We start from the raw sequence: 16,431 nt of genomic DNA on the forward strand, positions 1-16,431 counted from the left end.
ATAAAATTAACACGTGTATATAATAAACATTACTTTATTGTAAGTTTAACTTATTCCAAACAATTTTTGGCATTTAAACATAATTTGGTATGATAAATTAAGTAAGGGTCTTTATGATACAGGAAATGAAAATGAAGATGGCTATTAATACCACATAAAACGTGGTTATTTAAAACAGTCTTTTAACGACTATAATGACATTAACTTTTTATGTCATATTCAGATCTTATATCTAATCTACTTCTTCCATTCGTGACATGTCGTCCTCTTCTTGAACGGTGGGAGCGGCTTCTTGTTCCTGTTCTTCAGGTGCTGGTTCCTCCTCGTCGATACCAAGACCCAGCTTGATCATTCTGTAAATTCTTGCAGCATGGACTTGTGGTTCGTCCAAAGTGAAGCCAGACGAAAGCAGAGCAGTCTCGAACAACAGAATTACCAAATCCTTTACTGCCTTGTCACTCTTGTCAGCCTCTGCTTTTTGTCTCAGAGTTTCAATGATAGCATGGTCTGGATTAATTTCAAGATGTTTCTTCGCTGCCATGTATCCCATGGTAGATGTGTCTCTGAGAGCTTGAGCTTTCATAATTCTTTCCATATTGGCAGTCCAGCCGTACTGCGATGTAACAATACAGCAGGGAGAGTCTACCAATCTGTTTGAAATTACGACCTTCTCAACCTTGGTGTCAAGAATGTTCTTCATTACTTTGCACAAGTTTCCGAACTTGGTTTTGTCCTCTTCTCTCTTCTTCTTCTCCTCCTCATCTTCAGGAAGTTCTAATCCCTCTTTGGTGACAGATACCAACTGTTTTCCATCGAACTCCTTCAGTTGTTGTACAACATATTCATCAATGGGTTCAGTCATGTAAACTACTTCAAAACCACGTTTCTTTACGCGTTCAACGAAAGAACTGTTTGCAACTTGTTCCTTATTCTCTCCAGTGATGAAGTAGATGTGTTTCTGGTTCTCCTTCATTCTGCCTACATAGTCCTTAAGAGAGCATGATTCATCTCCAGAAGCAGAAGTGTGGTACCTCAGAAGATCAGACAATTTGTTACGGTTGGTACTGTCCTCATGGACACCCAACTTAATATTCTTGCTAAATTGTTCATAGAATTTGTTGTAATTAGCCTTGTCCTCTGTGAGTTCTTCGAAGAGCTCCAAGCATTTCTTAACAAGATTTTTGCGGATGACCTTCAAAATTTTATTCTGTTGCAACATCTCACGAGAAATGTTGAGGGGAAGATCTTCGCTGTCTACCACACCCTTCATGAAGTTCAAGTACTCTGGAATCAATTCTTCGCAATTATCCATAATAAATACTCGCCTTACATACAGCTTAATATTATTTTTCCTCTTCTTGTTTTCGAAAAGATCGAACGGCATACGACGTGGAACAAACAATAAAGCTTTGAATTCCAGTTGGCCTTCAACTGAGAAGTGTTTCACAGCCAAATGATTCTCCCAATCGTTGGTCAACGATTTATAGAATTCACCATACTCTTCTTCAGTAATGTCATCAGGGTTTCTGGTCCAAATGGGCTTGGTCTTGTTCAACTCTTCGTCCTCAGTGTATTTTTCTCTAATGGTCTTCTTCTTCTTCTTCTTTTCTTTCTCTTCCTTATCGTCATCTGCACCTTCTTCACCTACATTTTCAATTTTCAGTTTTCCTTCATCTTCCTCTTTCTTCTCTTCCTTTTCCTCTTCAGATTCCTCAGCCTCATCTTCGCTGAGTTCCTTTTCACGTTCCTTCTGTACAACCAATTTAATTGGATAACCTATGAACTGGGAATGTTTCTTTACAATATCTTTAATTTTAGCTTCCTCCAGGTATTCAGCTTGGTCTTCCTTTATGTGCAGAACAATTTTTGTTCCACGGCCCAAGGGCTCTCCTGTGTCGTGTCTGACAGTGAACGATCCACCTGCGCTAGACTCCCATAAGTACTGTTCGTCGTCATTATTTTTTGAAATGACAGTGACTTTGTCCGCTACAAGGTAGGCAGAATAAAATCCTACACCAAACTGACCGATCATAGAAATATCAGCACCAGCCTGAAGAGCCTCCATGAACGCTTTGGTGCCAGACTTAGCGATTGTACCAAGGTTATTAACCAAGTCAGCTTTCGTCATACCAATACCAGTATCAATGATGGTCAGAGTATGGTCATTCCTGTTAGGAATGATCTTAATGTACAATTCTTTACCGGAGTCAAGTTTAGATGGATCTGTCAAGGATTCGTATCGGATCTTGTCAAGGGCATCGCTGGAGTTGGAAATTAACTCTCTAAGAAAGATTTCCTTGTTCGAATAGAAGGTGTTGATGATCAGGGACATAAGCTGTGCGATCTCTGCCTGGAAGGCAAAGGTCTCCACTTCTCCTCCCTCGGTTTCCATTTGTGTCGACATCTAAAACGAAAATTCCAATTTCAGAATTTTTAACGTACTAACACGCTACCGGTGTCTACCGAAGATAACGAAAACGAGATCACTTTCGCGCGAATAAGAAGCACGTGGCTCGGATATATATCAAAATACACTGTAGTTAAAATAAATTCTGAAAAACACACACGTGAACGCGAGGACACTGTAAAAAAAATATTTAAAAACACGGAAAGCTCAACAACATCCACAAGTTTCGATTAATTAGGGTAACGAGCTGAACGGTTCGGATTTCTGTATAAATGACGATTATCCGGAACGATTATCCGCGGAACGTCGCTTCTGAATAGAATAAAACGCGGCGAATCTTTCCTGAAGTGAAATACAATGCGGTTTTACCTTGATGCTCAGTTAAAATCGACGTAGAAATATTCGTCCGGAAAGCACATACACTGCCTGGCGCTTGGTACTTTCTTGAATGGAGCAGCGCGTCAACTAGTTCCGCTTTATATACCAGCTTAAATTCTAGAACGTTCTAGAACGTTCTAGAACATTTTTGCCTCCTCGACTGCTCCATTTCCGGTGAAATTTAAATCTAATTCGAGAATTTTTCGTCAACCAACGGTTTTCACGCGCGGAGACGCCGTTTCCCGGCATGAAAAAATACAAGAGAACGTTTTCCTATTAATCGGCCGGAATCACGTGCCGTTTCAGTGACAAAAATCGCATCGATTCTTTTTCCCATAACGTGGTACTTCCGGTATTTGTTCGGCCCGAATGAATCGAATATATCGGACACTTTTAGACATGCGAGCGAAACAATACCGATCGGAACAAAGCGTATTAAATGATTCGGCTGTTTCTGGAATATTCCTGGTTCTTCGGTGAACTCGGACGGTTAAACGGACGACCAGCCATTTTTCGGTGCGGTTCGCAGCCACTGTTCTCGATCGATTCATTTTGCTCGCCATAGATAAAATAGGAATCCTTGACTATTCGATGGCAATCGTTTGAATTTCGATTATCCGCGTGCCGCCCTCGTTTTCGCATCATTTTCGCATCGGTCTGAAGTTTCTGAAAGAAAACACGTGGCAGATACTCGACGGTTTGGAGGATTGTTCGCGAAACATCTACGTAGGCGTGTTCCGAGAAACGCCTCGTTCTGACGATTGCGTTTCGAAGATTACATCGTGGCCACGTATGAATGAAAATCTTTCTAGAATGAGAATGAGTCATGGAAAATCGTGAAACTTCTCGACGAAAGTTCCTAAACCAGCGACGAGAAGGTATCCGGTCGGTTCGGAAGCGTCGCCGTCGAGGACGCAATAATTCGCGACGACGGAACGCTGGAAACGCTTAAGCGATTATTAAGGTTCGTTCCCAGTGAGCGGAAATTCGAAATTTCGCGAATGTTCGGTCGGTATGGAACCGTGGGTCCCCGCGTCGGCACGTGGCGCCGCCTGCGGCTCTTACAAATAAATGAATCTTGCGCATATTGGACGAGGTATCGAACGAATCGAGGTTCTCCGCATCCTGCAAACATGCATCCGCGTTTCTGCATACGGCTCGCCGCATCGCCGCGCTTTCGCACACGCGATTTACTCGCGCCGTCCGACCGCGGCTCACTGCGGCCTTTAAAAATAGAAATTCGTCTCCACCGACGAAACGTTTTATGGAAATCCGTCAGGTGTAACGGGCACGGTCGTCGGCGATCGTCCCACGAAATGCGTTTACATATTTCGCGACACGGACCAATTAAACGGACTCGTCTCCGGTGTCGCGAAGCTCCGCGGATTACGACCTTTCGATAAAAAGGATATATCGATACCCGTAACACCTGAAAAGTCCTCGACGGTGTATTCGAGTCACGTGGCGATGCCACTACCAGCAATTACAAATGCCCAGCCCGTAGGTTCACGCGCGAAGGGAATACAGAAGTCTCCGGAGCGCGTTAGACGCGTTTTCTTTTTCGTCGTTTTTTTCTATTCCTCCGTCGACGCGTCGCGGTATCGGCTACGAATTCCAAACAAATGGGGAACAAGAGGACAGGAAAGGACGGGGGAGAGGAAACTGACATTCGTCGATGATCCACGATGAATATTTATTAGCATCTTTTGTCGCAGGGTTAAAAACATGCTTTATTATTTACAACGACAAGGTTAAAAATCGCCATTTCTTTCTACAGCCAGCTCTCGTGGGACAGAGATTACACGAAGCGTTGCGCATCGTTGTCCTCGGGGCGCGCGGGAAAAGCAACGGGGAAGATCGCCGATGCTGATATGGCGAGGAGCTTAACTCCGGTAACCTAGCTTTATGATGTCGAATAAAACTCATACAGCTAGATAACCAAAGAAAATGTCCGCGCCAAGATCGTTGCGTCGCTCGGGGCGATGGAATTCTTCCGTGGGAGATGATCGCTCCATCCGATCGCCTCTCGGTGCCATCGATAACCTGCTCTCCGCCGGTGCTTCGCGGGCTCGACCGGCCGTTCGCCGATCTTACTTTCCCAGGAACGCAAAGCCGAATCGTGCCCGATCCGCCGGCGTCCGCGGATCGCGTGGATCGAATCGATCGCGCCGATGTTTCTCGGCCGACCGCTCCGATCGCGCGTCGCCGAGGGCGTCGCGTCGTAACCGCTGAAAGCTAACAGCGGCGCAGCGGCGCGGTGTCGTCTTAGACGATCTGCAAACAGGAGAAAAGAAGAATACATTAAACGTGTTTAAAATCGTCGATCCGCAGTTGCAACTGCGTATACCGTGTTTTATCGGCAAACGAATAATATCTCGATGGGAGAAAGTCCAGAGACTCCAAGGAAACGACCGCGCGCATGGAAATTGTCCCCGGGTTTTTCGAGCCGACATTGCTCTCGACGAGAGACGAGACGAAAAGACACCGGCGTGCCCGCCGGTGAAAGCGAGCGGCTGAGAGACGGAGGACGACGACGGCGCGGCTTCGTTCCGAGATCGCGATCACGATCGTTTCGATGCGTCGCCGAAGGAACACGGTTCCGCTGAATCGGCGACGTGCAACACGCTCGCGTTATGTCATAATTAGTTGCGTCATAATTGCTCCGGCTTAAAACCGCGTATCCACGGTTGCACCGTCGGGCTTCCTGCTCGCCGTTTCAGCCCGATTCGCGCCGGGTTCACAGAGATCAACGAAAGTTACTCGTATCTCGTCAGCTGCGTGGTCGGAGATAAACCGTACCGGGCTGTACTCTAGTGTCGCGCCTAGCCGCGGATCAATCGCGGCGAGCGTTGCCGCGAGTCGATTAAGCGTCCACCGACCAGTCGGAGCGGCGTGACGGTTCAACGTTAGAACGATTCGCGACGCGTCGACGTTTCCCTCGTCGGCCGCGATCGGACGCGTCCCGATCGAAGGGAGATACCAGAACCGATTTCGCCCGGCCGTTTCATTGTCGATTTATCGGAAACGTCGGTTAGCATTCCTATCTGAACGTTCGTTTCGAAGATATAAACGAAGATGAAGATTTTCGTGGAAGTCGATAACGTTCCTTATCGCGCGTTACGCTCGACGATACTCTAGACGAAAGTAACGAATTCGTCGTTCGCTTCTCCGTTTCCCGAGGAGCGAATTTCCACGAACGTTCGCCGTCCGATCCGTTGTTCGGCGCGTTAACAGCGATTCTCTATTGTACCGCGAGACACAGAAGCCGCCGGTTTTCGTTCGGCGGACTCGAGGCAACGGATCAAACCGGTACGAAGTTTCGTAAGAGCTTCCATTCGGAGAAAGTTATGATCTCGCTGCGTTACGCTCGTGTCTGGATTCGATTTTATTATCAAACCCGCTCTCTCTTTCTCGTTCACCGTCTCTTTTTACTCCCGCCGTCTCCGCCTCGGTTTTCGTCCGCCTTTCCGCGCGAATTCTCCCGATTTCTCGACGGAAAACCGCGCGCGTGACCGTGACACGGAAAACAACGGCGAGAGTGGTTTTCGGTGGGTACGCGCGGCGCGGCGCGGCGGCGCCGTGAACCGGACACGTTCCGCGGCGATTTTATATTTAAATAACGCGATGCTCTTATCAAACCTGATAGACGGCGGTGGCGGCTCGACAACAGGAACACGTTGTCGAATTTCGTAACAGATGATTCGAACGGTTGCGAAACGACCTCTATATCCGGGCTCCGGAGGGCGTCTTTAACGATGCAGCGTTCGATGTCGAAACATTCCCAGATCTCCTCGTTTCTCGTGTACCGATCTCTCATCGCGTGTTTCTGGCAATGGTGAAAAAGTACGGAGCGATCCCGTCGAGGCGAGAGTAAAAATGAAAGAAAGAATAACCAGAAGTAGCAGTAGTAAAAGAAGAAGGAGAAGAAGAAGAAGATGATGACCATGATAAAGAAGAAGCCGAAGAAGGAGAAACCATGACACACTCACCTGAGAGAGAAAACGAGAGGTGGAGAGAGGGAGAGAGAGTGAGACCGCCGTTTCATTCGTAGCTCGTTATCTTACCGGGCGTTGCGCGAAGACAATCCGGAAAGATTCGAGGCTCCGTTTCACCGATAATCCCCGGACTTTCTAAAACTGAAGTTTTCTTTATTTTTTTCGTCCCTGGCGGTGGCCGTCGGACTGGCTGACATACCGGTGGAGCGAGTAAAGCGGTCGTCCACGAAGCCCGCGAGCGTATCCGTCTCGAGCACGCTCGAGGAAATGTGTCTTATCCGAGCGAAGCCGAGCCGCGAAATCCGTCGCCGCGTACCTACGGCAAATATGGAGCGGGTACCTATCTTTCGCGATAAGCCGGCCTTCGATTCGTTCCGTTTGTCTGGCACGGTCTGCCGTGGCCAGTCCGCACGATTATCGCACCTTGGCCGCGCGGAGAACAAACCGACGACGGGTCCCGCAGCATCGAGAAGTTGGAGGAGCGACGGAACTGAGAATCGCGATTCGCGGCGGGACAAGGCGAGGCGAAGCCTTGCGCGGCGCGGCGAGGAAAGGCGAGGAGCGGCGAAGAGAGGAGAGGAGAGGAGCGGTGAGGAGAGGAGTGGAGAGGAGAGGAGAGGCGATAACGCGATCGCTTCGAGCATCGAGAGATCGCGCGCGAGAATCCGTCGAGACGGAACGGTCGGTGATTCGTCGCGAAAAACTGCCGGTTCGTTCCTCGCCGAACGGCGGAGAGCGTCGTTATCGGTTGTCGCCGGAATCTCGAGGCTGCCCGATGGAGAAGCAGTCTCATTAACAGTTTACGATTTTATTAGCAGCCCCGAGAGCGCGGCCAGGAAATCTATTGGCAGGGTCTTTGCACGATACACGCTTTATTGACCGTACTTTTTATCGACAAGTTTTGCGCCGTTTCCGAACCGGTTGCGCAACGATCGATCGAGACACGGTCTCGTCCGCTCGCGGATCCGTCGCCGACTTATCCTTCTCGCGTCAAGCATCATGGTAAAACGGCGCCGACCGAACGGAGCAGTTTCGCGGTCGTGGTCGTGGTCGCGCCAAGTTGACGAGCCGAGAGAGACAGAGAGAGAGAGAGAGAGAGAGAGAGAGAGTTTAGCGACCGTTAAATTCGTTTCCTAACGAGGTCGGCATTCGACACGACTTCCAATCGTTTACGCAAACACAGCTGCACGGGTACTCGAGATAGTCGCGGGGCTAATGTCGCTCCGCTTATAAGCATTATCACTTCGAGTGTACTTATCGAGCTTGATTCCATTTCCTTGCCGCGCTGGCTGGAACGGATTTCGTGACGCGAAAAAACGACTCGCTTTCGCGCGGCCTTGCGTCTCTCTCTCTTTCTCTCTCTCTCTCCCTCCCGTCGCCGTCGGAGTCCGCGCGTCATCGACGATTTTCCATTCTCCGAGAGCCGATCGTGCAACGAATCTCGCGTCAACTCGCGAACTTGCCACGAAGAACCCGACCGACCAAGTAATCGGGATCGCGTCTCGTTCCCGATTCGTCCGGCGACGAGAATTTCGTCCGCGCGAATTCGAGTCCCTCGAATGCTTAACGGTTCGACGACGAGGCGAACTGGCGACAACGGCTCGATCGTCGATGATGAACAGCTCGGGCTAGAGGACGAACCGGTGACGAAACAAAAAATAGCCGTTGAATAGGAATGTTTGTGTAATAAAGTCTACGTTACGCGTGAAACGCGTCGCTTCAGCCTCGCTATTTATTATTATAGAATGAGCCCGCCGGAACGCGGCGATTTGGCATTTTTTTCAACGATCTCGATCGGAACATTGGAACTTCGGTGGATTGATTTCGGTGCGCCAACGGCGGGTGGATCGGGGAATATTTCGAGGGGGCCGATCGGTGTCACTCCGTACGAGGATTCACGGATCGGTAGCGTGCACGCGGTGCGGTCAAACGCGCGTATGCATATCTACGTTTTATTTCTCGGTCGCTCGCTCTACCGTGCAAATCCCGAATGCATTCGCCGGCACGTTCAAGATCGTTCGCGATACAGGCTTCCGCGATGCTAGACCGACGCTGCCGTTCTCGTCGAACCGGTGACGCACCGGGGACGATTTCTTGCGGCGCTTCTAACGATTCCGGGCGTGGAAAAACAGCGCGCGGAGGAAGCTCGCGAAAATCGTCACGCGGATCACGTCTCCTGCTCGGACCGATTTACATACTAGAATCCAATACGAGCCGATATCCCTTCTTCCTCGAACTTCTAATACGCCGCGCGTTGGTCGTTCGCTCCCCTTCGACGTCGCCGCATCGGAATACGATCGGATCGATCGATTAAGCGGTCGCGGCTCGTTAATAACGCGTTACGCTCGGCTATTACGGTCTCGCGCTAACGCCACTTCGAAGGTGAGAACAACTTCGAATTAGTGTCGCGTCGATAAGAGCCCCGGCGTTGCTGGCCGACGCGAATTTCGAGATCGATAGGCGCGATCGCCGGGCTCGCGATCGGCCCGGGCGAGTATTTCGCTTACCTCGTGCGCGGTTCCGGCGTCAGGGGAGAGTCTCGTTGCTCCTTTTCCACGGGTCGAACGAATTCGTCCGATACCGTTGCGAATTCGAGGCCAAGAGAGAGAGCACGGGGAACAAAAGCGTACGGGCGAGCGAGATTTTTCCACGGCGCGGCGTAGTGCGGCGCGGCGTGGCGCGGCCAGGTACAACCTGTTGCTAGGAGGGCCGCGGAAATTCGCACGCGAAACGGTGCGAATCGGCAGCGGATAGAAGCGGCTCAGAGAACCGCGAAGTGCCGGGAATACGAGCAAACGTTGCCCGTGAACGCCGAACCAAAACGGACAATGCCAACTCGGATCGGATCCAACGGCGGATAGGCAGCCGCGGGGACGACGATAACCGGATGAGCATCGGAAAAGAATGGGATCGCGGCAAGGTTCGTGACTCGACCTTGCCGTGCGCGCCGATCGGAGATCATCGAACAGCCGTGCACCGGCTCTTGGAAAAGATCGGTGCGAACCGATCGGAGGTAGTGCCCCTTTATCCTGTGTGTCGTTCGACGATCACCGAGAGCCCGAACTCTCGGATTTGGATCTGTTCAAAAATGAGTTTCATTGAGATGAGTAGATTGAACGTGAAGCTCGCTGGTTTAGACTACGAAGCGCAATTCTATCGTGTAAGCGCGCGCATGTATGTATGTATGTATGTACGTATGTATGTACAGGATATGAAATATCAGACGAGCGGCTCTGATGCGTTCGATAACTGAAAGATGGACCATACCTGTCGTTGCTCGGAGTCGAGGACACGGCTGAGTCGATTCGTGAATTTTAAGTCCGGTAAAAGTTTCTTCCTCCGTCCCGTGGCAAGGGCACATAGACTCGGGGGACCGAAAGAGGAGGAAAGGGAGAAAGAAAGAGAGAAGAGTCACACCTGGCGCGGTACGAGATGAGATCACTACCGCACTCACTGATCAACTGGCCCCGCGCCCCACGTCCTGGGCCGCACGCACCTTTCGAGTCTGCCCCTACCCCGGGACCATAGGTACCCCGAGTCCGGAGCCCCCTTAGGACCCCTTGGTCCCCTTCCACGTCCTTTCTGCCTCGCTCCGTGCGCCCATTGGCTCGTTCAAATCGACGTCCTGACGTCACCGAACCGAACCACCGGCATACATACGAGAGAAACGAGTCTCTCCTCTCCACTCCTCTCTTCTTTCTTCCCTCTTCTCTCTTCTTCTCATCTCCTCTTCTCCTCCTCTTCTCTTCTTCTCGTTTCCCTTCTCTATTCTCCATTCTCTCGTCTCGTCTCGTCCCGTCTCGTCTCGTCTCGTCTCGTCTCGTCTCGTCTCGTCCCGTCTCGTCTCGTCTCGTCTCGTCCCGTCTCGTCTCGTCTCGTCTCGTCTCGTCTGTTCTCTACTCTTCTCGCCTTTCCTCTCCTGGTCCCCGCGCCGTTGGCCCCCTCGTCACCGCCGCGTCTTCTTTACCACGAGTCGACTACCTGTCCTTCTACCTACGTCTTCTATATCGCGCTCCTCTCTTCTCCCTCTCCGTCCATCTTCGGCCGGTCTTTCTCCTCGGCCAACTCGAAGGAGCATTACCGCGGGCAACTCTGTGCCTCTACCCGGTTGATCCGCGTTCTTCGTCGCGTACCTCGTCTCCGTTTCCTCGCGCCGGTTTTTCCTGGTCCTCTTCTTCGCGCTGCACTCCTCCATCGCGTTTCAGCTCGCTCACTCGCGATTCCTCCTTCGCCGACGCTTCGTACTTGCTGCCCTCGCATTTTTCGTTTTACACGGATAATCATTGGCTCGCGTCTGCCTCTCCTTCCTCCTCCGTCCTCGGTCCTCCTCGGTTTTCCCAGCAGGCCGGTATTCTACCGATTTCGGCGTCGATTCTTCGTCCCCGTTGCCTCCTCTTCCCTCCACCCGCGGCGTCGGATCTAGCTGCTCGACCGATCCAACCCGACTCGACAGCACTCGGAGCAAAGTCGATACTCTTACCGGACGAGGGACCGTCTAGCCTCCGCTGGAGAAGCGTAGCGTGGCCGAAAGCGGTCTGTTGGCCGGACCGTGGTCCTTTTCCTTCTGGCCAATCGGTCGTACCGTTCGCCGACCGACATGATTGTCCGCAAGAGGTTCGCCGCCGCCGCCGCCACCATTGCCGCCACAGCGAAGCGAGACCAGCCCGCCAGGTATATGGGGAGACACAAAAAGGAAAAAAGGACGCATTCCAACGACTATAGTCGGTCCATAACGATTCCCATACGTTGAGTGCGCAACGAACAACCAATGACCCCTCTACCGATCTCTCGCGCCTTCTCCTTCTCCCTCTCCCCATTCCTCTTCGTCCCTCGCTCTCTCGCTCTCTCTCTTTCTCTCTCGGTACTCGTCGTCTTCCTCTTCTCTCTCGCACATTTTGCACGATTCTCCACGTGTCTCGTTTCTTCTCTCTCTCTCTCTCTCACTCTCTCTTTCTCCCTCCTGCGTTTTCTCCCCCTGCTTGTTCCTCTTCTTCCCACCGCTCTTACGAGTCGCTTCGCTCGTCTACCTGTACCTGTGAGCGTACACGCGCGTGTACCTCGCGATCGAGGTGAAGGCTCGGCCTCGCACGTACCCACGTAGCCGCTCCGTCCTCTCGTTTTTCGAAGAAAATCGACGTCACGACGACGACGACGACGACGACGGCGACGACGACGAGGATCGCCACCGCCGACGACCACGAAGATTTCTCGAATGGCCCGCCGCGCCGTGGTTTGCCGTGTGTGCCCCCGTCCGCTCCCGCCCCGACCGTCTTCTCGAATATCCCTGCCGGGCTTCTTCGAGGCATAGTTTAAGTAACGCTCGGGACAGGACGAATTCCGCTTATAATCGCCTTGACATCGGGCACGGTATCGCCGAGCCCGATCGTACCCGCAATTAACCTACCCGTGCGACCAGCTCGCCGATTTCTCTCTACCTTCGCCAATTTTCCCCGGAGGAAACGCCGAAGGTTCGCGGGGACTACTTCGGAACCGTTCGTCGACCCTTCTCGAATCTATTACCGAACGAACATCGGATTTCTTTGCCGCCAGACCTTTCTCCATGGGAATCTCTCGCGAGTCTTCGCGTTACCGATTTCGCTACGGTTCTTCCATTACCGCCGCGGCGAAGTTGCATCGGATCGCTCGCATAATTAGCTGGAAGTCTCCTTCGAACGAGCCTGCGTCGCGTTCAGCTTGATCGCTTCATCGTGTTCTCGGAAAAGGCAAACTCCCATCTTTTCGGTCTGTATCGCAATACGCTGTTCACGCGTCGCTTTTCTTTTCCTATCCCTCGTGTTTCTCGCGTATTTTACTCTAGCCCGAATTTTCCGATGTTCTCCCTTAATTTCAGAAACCTAGGAGCTGTCGCGCGATAAAGAAAGCCAGGCATGCGAGCACAGCCAAGAGTACATCGCGACGCTTCGCGCGAAGCGATGCTTTGACCCGGATGCGTTTATATAGCGGAAAAATCGCGGCGAGCGTCTGATCACCGTCCGCGCCGACCGTTTGCTAATTGCTGTTACGCGGCGCGGGATGTAAAACCGATTTTTCGGTTGAAGAACCGAGACCCTCGTCGAGTCCGCCGCCGTCGTCCATTCGGTAGCTCGATATTCGTTGGCCGTACGCTATTAGTTTTTACGGGACCGTTCAATTAGCCGAGGGCTAGAGGCAAACGCCGCGGAACACTGGCAAAAATAATTGACCGAGGCTGCGGGGGAAAACGTTTCGTTCTTTTTCTTCTTTTTTTCTTTTCTTTTTTTCGGCGATGGAAAGACGCGACGCCCTTTGCGCTCGTGAACATTAATGCACCCTAAAAGTTACGCCTCCTTGAACGACGTGGAAGCGGTTCCGCTGCCTGAAAACGAGCCCCGGCCAGTTCCACGGCTAGACGTGTCATCCGTTTTCAGTTCGCAGGGAAACCAGCGCCGTGACGGTGCATATTCGCGCAGCTGGCTATCCTAGACATTGGAATTCTCTTCTCTGCGGATAGTGACCTGCGATCGAACCGGAGGCTCACCCTTCTTTCGGCGGAGGGTCGAGCCTTTCCTGGCGATCATCGCCAGGAAACAAAGAGTCGACGAAATTTCGGAGGCCAACTTTATTCTTGGAACGTTATTGCAGCGTTCGAGCCGTACGTGACGCTCACGTGAATGAAATTTCGCATGCGTATCGGCTTGCCCTGAGCACCGGGTCCTCGAAGGTCGTCGTCGACATCGGTTTTGTGACTCACGCGAGAAATTTGCTCGTGAGAATAAGTACGTGCCTCTTCGTTCGCCGATGCGTGCTCGCGGATCGTGGATCGAACGCGAGCAGGACCCTGAAACGCGTACGTTTTCGTTGCACGACGGCCGAACCTCGGACTTCTCGACGAGCTGGATCGTTCGGATTAATCCTGGAGAGACTTAGCTTCTACGCTAACAACGAGCGACTTACCTGACCGCGTTTCGATGAATCAGTTTACCCCTCCATTTGCACTCGACAGTTTTTCGCTAGAGACAGTTTCTGATAAGATATAGACGATGTTTGACGAAGCTGCTTCAATGGCAATCCACGCGGAAATTAGAGAAACTATGTTATTTCAATATTTCACGATGAGTAACACTGCCGATGGCAAAAATACTTGGACACTGAATCGAATCCTCCGATTTTCACGACTTTGCGAACCGTCGAGTCGCAGGTCTCGCGAAAAGGATTTCCAGAAAAGATTCCCTTTTCCGGAAAGGTTTCCCGTGGAAATTCAATCGAAGGGAACGGCCGATCAATGGCGATTATTATTGTTCGTCCCGTGGAAGGATTCTTCCACAGGATCGGTACAGTTATATCCCGGTCCTGGCGACTCACCTGGCGACTCACCTGGCCCCTGTTCAGGTACAAAGCTAATTCAACCCTGCGCCAAAGCGTTGGCGTCACGAGCCGACGCCCTTCGGTTTCCGGCGGATGCGCGTCGTCCTTGCTTTCGCGTTTCTCCCGTTTTCATCGCGTACACCTGACTTTTTATTATTTCGAACAGTCCGCCGCACGTCATCGCGTCGCAGATGCGCGATCGGGGCGAGCCGCGCGAGCTAAATGCCCGGTAACTTCGTGTTTGAATTCCAAGTAAAATCGCTCTTGTCTCACGGACAAAAGTAGTTTCTGGCGTCGCGAAGTCGCGACGCGCGCGAGCGTTCCTCCCGATCGCGATCGAGCGCGATTCGAAAACAATAGGAGACTGGCCGAAAATCGTGAAACAGGGATTCTCGTTCCCGTTCGATCGCGCGAACTTCGTCAACTTTGCAGAGCGAGTCTCGTGACACGTGTTCGCGAAACGAGAACACGAATTCGCTGTGTAACTGTCCGCCTTCGACGCGGATAGAAGTATGTAACGCGACGCCATTGGAACGGACGTGTTCCCTTTCGATTCGATTTTACTAGAAGTTTCGTTCGACAGAAGCCGCTTCGGCGTGGACGGTTGCCACGAAGGACGGCCGTTACCGAGCGAAGACTATAGAAATCGGTTCGCACCTGCCCGGCCCGGTAAAAAGAAAAACCTACCCAGAACCCCCGTGAGCCCCGAGGTCCACCGTAAGTTTATGGATGTCTCGCCCCTTATTCGTGACGGCCCCGGCACAGGTTTCGAGCTTAGAGAGGTTCCCGACGCTCCCGACGTTTTCTTGTAGCCGCTTCTCGAACGCATTCCTCTCGTAAACGCGCTCGTCACCGAGTATCGACTCGTTATCCGCGACCGCCTCGCTTCTCCCTCGTGCATAAGCAATACGGCATTTCGTATTTGCGTCCCGAGTCGATTGTCTCCGCGCGCAACGTCGCCTTTGGTATTTTATTCACTTCGTTCCCTTGCCGGATCAACGGATCGACGGATATTCCTTCAACCCTTGCTGTATTCCTCTGTCTCACCGAATCGTGTTATCGTTTTTTCAGTGCCGATTCGTTTGCTTCAACTTTCCTAATATGTACGCGTTATCGTTTTGTTAGGCGTGTTCTGAAATGTTGGAAGAAATTTGTAACTGGACTATGCGTTTCTACTTTCTTAATGATACGTGGAATGTATGGATAAACTGAAGATCACGTCAGGGTTGATGTATCCTTTTATTTCTTCGAAGATGGAACGTTCGTAGCGTCGCTGCGAAACGAAGTTTATCGTTTGATCGCATCCTCAAATGAGTATTATTGATGTAGTAATTAATGAAGAGCAGCTTCACAGGCTTTTCCAAAATTTCAATGAACAGACGAACGATAAGCGTGTGAAAATCACTCTTTTATTTGCACTTGAGAACTAACTCTTAGTAGCACTCGATTCTATACAAGAAAATTCAATATCATGTATAAGACTTTGTAATTTTCTTCCTACCAATATGTGAAACATTCAAATAAAGTCGCCGTGTTCCGAGATTTATGTGTTTCCTCGTGAGTTAGTTTGAAAGAGAATCGTCTATATCTCATTGGGAGACGTCGAATATTTCGAATGAAAAGCTTTCGAACGCAAAGGATTAAACGTAGCAGAGAAATATCAGGGAAATACGTACCGTCGAGTCGCAAGGACGTTGATTTCAAACGAATGCAAGCGTCATTGTGGTCCACGAGAAAGAATCGTACCCTCTGCAGCGAGATACAATAGTCGGTGTTTTTCTAACAGATGCACCATTAGTCCGAGCCGAGTCCTCCCCTATTTTTCCAGAATCGTTCCATTGATTGCAGGTCTCAGGTAAAATTTCGAGAAACCCCCCGATTTCTTCCAGTCCCACCGCTCCCCTCGTTTTCTCCGTTAACCTTTCCCGCCACATACGGACGCAACGGCGTCCCCGACGTCCTGGAGACGGACTTTCCATGGAAATACATCGTTGACGTAGCGGCTTGTCGGTTAGCCACGAATAACACTGGCAAACGATACTCGTAACACCGTGATACTTCCACGGGAGAGACTTCGTTCTAACGTTCTCCACGCGATACCGTTTCGCATTTCCATACGATGGAGAATCCGAAAGGTTAACTCGCCGGCTGAACAGCTTTATTCCGCTCGGCGTTAGACCGCAGAAGATCCCTGTATTCACTTCGGACCGCTCGCCGTAAACTTGTTCCGTTTACAGCGTTCGCATAAGATCAATCGCGTCGTGGAAATTCCTGTGCGGCCAGGACGCGACGCGACACGACGTCGAC

The 16,431-nt window shown here is 51.2% G+C and overlaps 1 protein-coding gene and 1 long non-coding RNA gene across 4 annotated transcripts; both read right to left on the reverse strand.

Annotated features, from left to right (window-relative positions):
* Nucleotides 1-18: 18 nt before the first annotated feature.
* On the reverse strand, nucleotides 19-2,943 carry LOC116433336 (heat shock protein 83). Its single transcript, XM_031991324.1, has 2 exons — nucleotides 2,777-2,943; nucleotides 19-2,404 (listed from the first exon to the last, which is right to left on the reverse strand). The coding sequence occupies exon 2, from the start codon at nucleotides 2,402-2,404 to the stop codon at nucleotides 233-235; it is 2,172 nt and encodes a 723-aa protein (XP_031847184.1). The 5' UTR covers nucleotides 2,777-2,943; the 3' UTR covers nucleotides 19-232.
* Nucleotides 2,944-4,481: 1,538 nt separating this feature from the next.
* Nucleotides 4,482-11,067, reverse strand: LOC143174270 (uncharacterized). Of its 3 annotated transcripts, XR_012998084.1 has the most exons (6): nucleotides 10,048-11,067; nucleotides 9,288-9,858; nucleotides 6,980-7,096; nucleotides 6,775-6,921; nucleotides 6,425-6,611; nucleotides 4,482-5,059 (listed from the first exon to the last, which is right to left on the reverse strand). It is a non-coding gene; the product is annotated as an uncharacterized LOC143174270 (long non-coding RNA). The 3 variants fall into 3 exon arrangements; XR_012998083.1 differs by having other exon boundaries at nucleotides 6,425-6,921; XR_012998085.1 differs by lacking the exon at nucleotides 6,980-7,096 and having other exon boundaries at nucleotides 6,425-6,921.
* Nucleotides 11,068-16,431: the final 5,364 nt, after the last annotated feature.

Source organism: Nomia melanderi, chromosome 2, assembly GCF_051020985.1.
Source record: "Nomia melanderi isolate GNS246 chromosome 2, iyNomMela1, whole genome shotgun sequence".
NCBI lineage: Eukaryota > Metazoa > Arthropoda > Insecta > Hymenoptera > Halictidae > Nomia > Nomia melanderi.